The sequence below is a fragment of the Osmerus mordax genome, chromosome 13 (assembly GCF_038355195.1).
Source record: "Osmerus mordax isolate fOsmMor3 chromosome 13, fOsmMor3.pri, whole genome shotgun sequence".
NCBI classification, from domain to species: Eukaryota; Metazoa; Chordata; class Actinopteri; order Osmeriformes; family Osmeridae; genus Osmerus; species Osmerus mordax.
This window is the reverse complement of record NC_090062.1, coordinates 6,122,950-6,129,203: the sequence shown is the minus strand read 5'-3', so window position 1 is coordinate 6,129,203 and position 6,254 is coordinate 6,122,950. Positions and strand designations below refer to the sequence as shown.

General features: G+C 46.4%; 1 protein-coding gene across 1 annotated transcript in view; it reads left to right on the top strand.

Annotated features, from left to right (window-relative positions):
• The first annotated feature begins 429 nt into the window (after positions 1-429).
• The window catches only part of mtss1lb (MTSS I-BAR domain containing 2b), a 28,151-nt gene continuing 22,326 nt past the window's right edge, over positions 430-6,254 (top strand). The window contains exon 1 of the mRNA XM_067249418.1: positions 430-498. Within this exon, the coding sequence (XP_067105519.1) occupies positions 430-498 (69 nt within the window). The remainder of the gene's footprint in view (positions 499-6,254) is intronic.

The window sequence follows — 6,254 nt, the reverse complement described above, 5'->3', positions numbered from 1 at the left end:
TGCCCACCAGCCTTCGTCTCACATTCTGACACATCGCTCCGGTGTTCCTACTGCCTTTCATTATCCCCCCAAACTGATTTTTCTGTACTGTCCGAAGATGAGCGTGTCCATCGCAGTTCCATCTGCACTCATCACACCCCGTGTTGGTCTCTAGACTCGGAGCTGGGAAGGGAGAGCGAAAAACGGCTCTCTTCTCTCCACATTTCTCGTTGGGTGCACGACGGACACCGGGAGCAAACCGACACTGCGACGACAGAAGTCATTGAACCGTATTTCTGTGCATTTTCTCTCGTACACTGCGTCCTGACTCTCACGTTGGGAGAAGTAGGAGAGAGCCACACAATCCTTTCCTGCTTTGGAAATATATTTAGCGTTTTTTTTCTTTCTAGTGTGAGTAACTGAATATTTGGAACCGTGGATTCTGCAAATATGGAGACGGTGGACAGGGAGTGCGGGGCGTTGGGTGGCCTCTTCCAGGCAATCGTCAATGACATGAAGGTAGGTGGTAGATGAATAATAATTGCTTGCAGCAGATGTAGCGTGTCCTAATTTTCACGGGTGGACGGTTCGCTCGCATATATGCTTGTTCTCTCCTTAGAGGACACGCTGCCGTTATTCTGTTGCCGTTATGCGGCGGCCCATCACAGCAGACAAGTTGCATTGAGGTTATCCATCAACAGTTATAGCGGAAATTGTTTTGAAATGTTTTAACCACAAGGTTTTAAAAGGTTTTTGTGTTTGAGTGCTCCAACGTAGCTGGCTGCTTGTGCGCGTATGTGAGCGGTGCTGCTCTCTTGAGCGTCATGTGTGTACCCATTTATGAACCAGAGGGTGTCTGTTAGGCTAAAGTAGGATATCTCTGGTTTCTGATCAATGTCCAAAATAGACGAGGGGAACCGAGAGAAAACATGTAGTCCATGGGGGAGTGTTACACTAAAACTGAATTTCAGACAATCATTTAAACTGTGCGTAATCATCCTGTTATGTAGCCAGTATAATGAAGCTACAGTAGCGGATGTCATCTGCAGTCGACTGTACAAAACCCCCCAGCGTCATTGATTTTCTGTCACGCTGATGTGTGAAGATAGGCTGGGAGCATGAGAACTTGGACAGCCGTCGGTCAGACACTGCAATTCACGTCCAATTCAGACTGTCTATTTCTCTTTTTTTCTTCTCTGTCTGCCTTAAAAATCTGTCTGCACTTCAGCCTTCATATCAGTTTATTTTTTATATTGTTCTTGATATTTGGTATATATGGTAACATGGTACTGTATTTTCTCTTGCTGGTCAGATTATTCTGTGTTTCCCTTGAGGTTAACATTCATAATGTAGGCCAATGTTTCAGCAATATTTATAATACCAAGCTCTCTCACAGTCTTTGTTTGAAGAAAGTGAGCTTTGACCATGGAATTGTTCTGACAGGGCTGCCATGGTGCCATGTGACACACACTCATACACACACACACCATACACACACCATACACACACACACACACACACACACACACACACACACACACACACACACACACACACACACACACACACACACACACACACACACACACACACACACATAACACAGTCATGGACAATACCAAAATATATAATTCAAAGTACTTTTTAACCTCCCCAATTTAAGCCTTCCTACACTTCCTACACACACTCCATTTTGATTCCTCTGTTTCTTACTCCCTTCCTCTACATCACACACACACACACACACACACACACACACACACACACACACACACACACACACACACACACACACACACACACACACACACAGACATACACACCCACACTCCAGACACTCACACATCTCATACATTATTAAAGGCTTGTTTCTCCTGTTGTATCTTATCTCCTAGTCTGTGTTGCGGCACACAGAGATACAGGTCCTAACAGTGACTGCAGCATGGAACATGATGTGTAACACCACACCTGCTTCTGTTGCCACGACAGTCTTCTCGAGATCTGACCTGCCACAGCCCTGTTGGGAATCCAGGCCTGCTCCCTGCTGTGTTATGTCCAGCATGACATGCTGGCATGATTATATGACACTGGAACACATTCTCTACTCCCATCCACTGTACAGTTATACACCTGGAGACAACAGTTCCATTGACACTGATGGGACACTGTTTTGTGTAGTGTAGACTGAGGTTAAATGAAATAAAACCCCCAAGACTGTGATTTGTGTGTCAAGTCTACTGTCTGGGGCTGTGGGGTGTTTATAGGTAAGCACTCTTCCTTTTTACTCATCCCCCTCTTCCTGTCTTTCTTCCTCTCCTCTAATCCTTTGTTGTTGAGGGCTCACTCGCCCCCAGGGCAAACACAGTCACCAGTCTCTCCTCGTGTCTCGCTCTTTCTGTCTCTCTGTCTGTTTCTGTCTGTCTTTTTCTCTCTCTCTCCTTCTCTCCAGTATAGGATCACTGTGTGTGTCAGTCCAGTCTTTTATGCAGACACACAGTAGTATAGATAAACAATACCCAACATATATAGCTGTCCCAATAACTGCCCCCACTGAAACCCACACATAAAAACACACATACACATACGATGTTGTGCAGTGATGTGAGTGTACTGTTTGCATCAGACATATCTCCTCCTATATTGCTGGTTTCCCTCTTAGATGTCTGTGTTGTTGAAGTGACTCAATGTTACAGCCACAAGGACATTAAAGGAGACCCCCACCCACCCCCTAACACCCCCTCCCATGTCTCACCTCCTCCCCCTGCTGTGTGTGTGTGTGTGTGTGTGGGAGGGGGTGGTCCTTTGTCTGCACATCTTATTTCATAAGACATGTGCATCCCTCCTCCACTATGATCTACAGGGAGAATGTGCTAATGACATAGAGTACAATACACACACCTTATTTTGTGTGTGTGAGTGTGTGTGAGAGAGAGATAAAGAGGGGGTTGTATGTACCCCTTTAGGGCAATGTCTTGAACCCTTTGTGGGGTTACATGTTTGTTGTGTGTTCAAATTCGGAAGTGGGTACATTGGAAACACGAGATCAAATTCACAGTTAATGAAATACACTCTGTTCATATTCACACACACTTTCTGCCTGCTGGCCTGCCTGTCTGTATGTCTGTTTGCCAGATGGAGCAGTCATAGATCATTGGTGTTTACATTCTTAGGCCTTGACGACACTTCTCTCCAAGGTGTGCATTCCAGTCTTTGTTAGACACACACACCTAGGTCGTATAGTATGCGTGCGTGCTCCTGGTCTCAGGGTGCAGAAAACAGCAGTGACACAGCAGGGTTGGTCCACTCAGACCTTGGTGTGCGTGTCATGGTGTGCATGTGTTATCACTGCCCGGGCAGAGATCAGGGGTGGACCGGCAAGGCCATCCTCCTCGTGACTGCTGTGTCCACGCAGCACTGGGGACTCCAAGCCCCCTCCCACTCCTCCTCTTCCCCCCAGGCCAACCCCCCCTTGTCTCTGGCGTCCAGTCATGCCAGGACGGTGTGCGGGACTGTGAGCTTCTAATCCAGCTGGTGCCCCTCATCCCTTGTTAGCCTTGTTAGACTAACGAGGGATTTCCACAGGGTGTTGAGAACAGAGAGACGGAGGGAGGGAGGGATGGATGGAGGACACGGAAGAAAGGAGAGAAGTAAAGATAGATAGAGGGGAGGAATTAGGGGAGGGATGAAGGGAAGGAAGGAAGGAGGGAAGGAGGGAGGGAAGAGGCCAGGGGTTCCACTCTTATTGGCATCTTTGTCTGAGCTGTCAAACCCATTCAATCCAGGCAGCTGATGATGAGTCATTGTGGACAGATAGAAAGGGGGAGAGAGCAGAGAAGATGAAGGAGGAGGGGAGGAAGTGGGGTAGACTGGGGTGAATCGATATTGACACACTCAGATGTTGCAAAACCAGGCTACTGAATAAACACCACGACAGAGTTGGCACAGTTGTTTTCTTCCTGGAGAGATTGCACTGGTGTGTCTACATGCTGTTGACTTGACCTTCTAGACTGTCAGGTTAGTTTGAGACAGGCATACACTAAAGTAATAACCTAAAGGTTATAATATATAGTTATAACATAAAGTTTCTTTAAAGGCGTTTTTCAAAACCACTAAGAAACCTGGTGCTGATGGCCGTGTGTCCAAGGACATCTTTCCTTCCTCCAACAGGTCAAATCTGCATAGCTCACTGTCTCTGGATGATTGACAGCTAGTTCGAGTATGAAGCTGTTCTGTCCAATAAGAGTGCTGTAACAAAGTGGATGGCGAGAGAGAGAGAGAGAGAGAGAGAGAGAGAGAGAGAGAGGGAGAGAGAGAGAGAGACCGTCTCTCATGTTAAGTGATTTCCATTATTCATCTATGCATAACTTAAGGTTCTAAGGTAATTGATGATATTGAGAGGTGAGAGAGATAGGCCGGAGAGAGAAAGAGAGGATGAGATACATTATTGGCCTCCATTCATCCCCGCATCCATCATTTCACCAGAGTTTTGTGGAGGGAGGAGGGGTAAGAGGAGGTGGAAGAGAGGGTGAGGAGGAGGTGTCCCCATCTAAGATACAAGTGGGGAAAGGCAATATGGTGAAGTGTTTGTTTTTTTGTTTCTGTTTACACAGTATGTTTGCTGGGGGAGGGGGGGGGGGGACTAGATTAGGGACAGGATTGAGGGAGAAACACAGCAAGAGAGAAGCGAGATGCAGAAGCGAGATGCAGAGGGATGAAAGGAAAGGAGGAGAGAGGGAGACTGAGGGTGTGAGAGAGGCAGTGAGAGCAGTCGTCGGTTATCTGAGTGTGATGTCTAAGATGGACAAGGTCAAGGTTGAGGAGAGGACATTTTGAAACCTGTTCCTGTCTGGACTCTAACAAGGAGAGACACGGGAGAGGAGCATCAGGAATGTACATTCTGAGATATTGGTATTTATTTTCACAGACTGACAACTGTATAGTGTTTAACCCTGGTCTGAGGTAGTCTGGTGCTGGTAGAGATGTATCTACACTATATAACAACCCCCCCAGTCCTTGCTAGAAGTTCATTATGTATAAGAAGAGCTGTGAAATTAGGCAGCATTGTTTGGGTGTTACTTGTCTCCTTTACTGGGTGAATTATGGAACAGAAACTGGGCTAATCCCTCAATTCCCTCCCTCCATCACTCACTCCTTCTCTCCCTCCACCCATCCTCTCCCTGGGATGCCTCCATTCTCTCTCTTCCTCCCTGGAACAAAGGCAACAAAAGAGTGAGAGCTGTAAGCCTTTCATTCCCTCTGCGGGCCAGGGCCTGATGTGGCTCTCTGGATGTAGGACAGACCTGATCGGGCTTCCTCTCCATCAGAGGAGAGACTGGAGAGACTGACAGGAGGAGAGGAGAATGGAGAGAGTGGAGAGGCTAGAGATACTGGAGGAAAAGAGAATGGAAGACTACAGGGGTGGAGAGACTGTAGAGACTGTAAAGACTGTAGGAAAGGAGAATGGAGAGACTAGAGGACTGGAGAGACTGGAGGAAGAGAGAAAAGAGTGTACAGAAGATGGAGAGACTGAAAGACAAGTCAGGGTGGCCATAGCCTCTGAAAAGTGAAGAAAAGAACGAATGGAAAGAAGAGGGAGAGAAAGGGCTAGCGATGAGACGCAGTGCATGTGCGTCTAGTCATGTGTGCTGTGTTGCTAGGGAGTTTCTGTCAGCGTGTTGTCGTGTCGCAATACTGAGGATGTCTTTGAGGGCCACAGAGGAAGTGGTGATGTAACAGCATCTTGTGTACTGAGTGGTCTTTTATACTAGACACGCACACACACACACACAGATACACACACACACACACTCTGTAGAAGACCTGCCTGGGGGCTCCAACATGTACTGCTACCCTCTACCATGCCTCTAATGTCCTCTCAACATCACAGTTATGTCAAACAGAAACTGTGTGTCTGTCGTGCCACTGTGTGTCTGAGAACCCAGGCCAGGGAAGGGAAAGGACTTGGTAGTCAAACCATAGCAGTGCCGGTTAGTCCTCATAGCAGTGAATGACTAAACAGTAACAAACTGCATGGATGAAGGAGCCCACATGATGATTTTCCGCTAGTCCATAGGCTTTTTTGCTTAACCTGATTACAAAATTGTATCTTGTACATTTGTATTTTTTGTAATTAGTATTTTTTGTATTTTTTATATTGTAAATTACGGCAACTTATATTTTATTTTATTGTATATTTTATTTAATTCTAATTCCACTTAGTACTGCTAGTTTATGTACCCTTAGTATAGATAGTCCACTTATTAAAATTTTAGGTC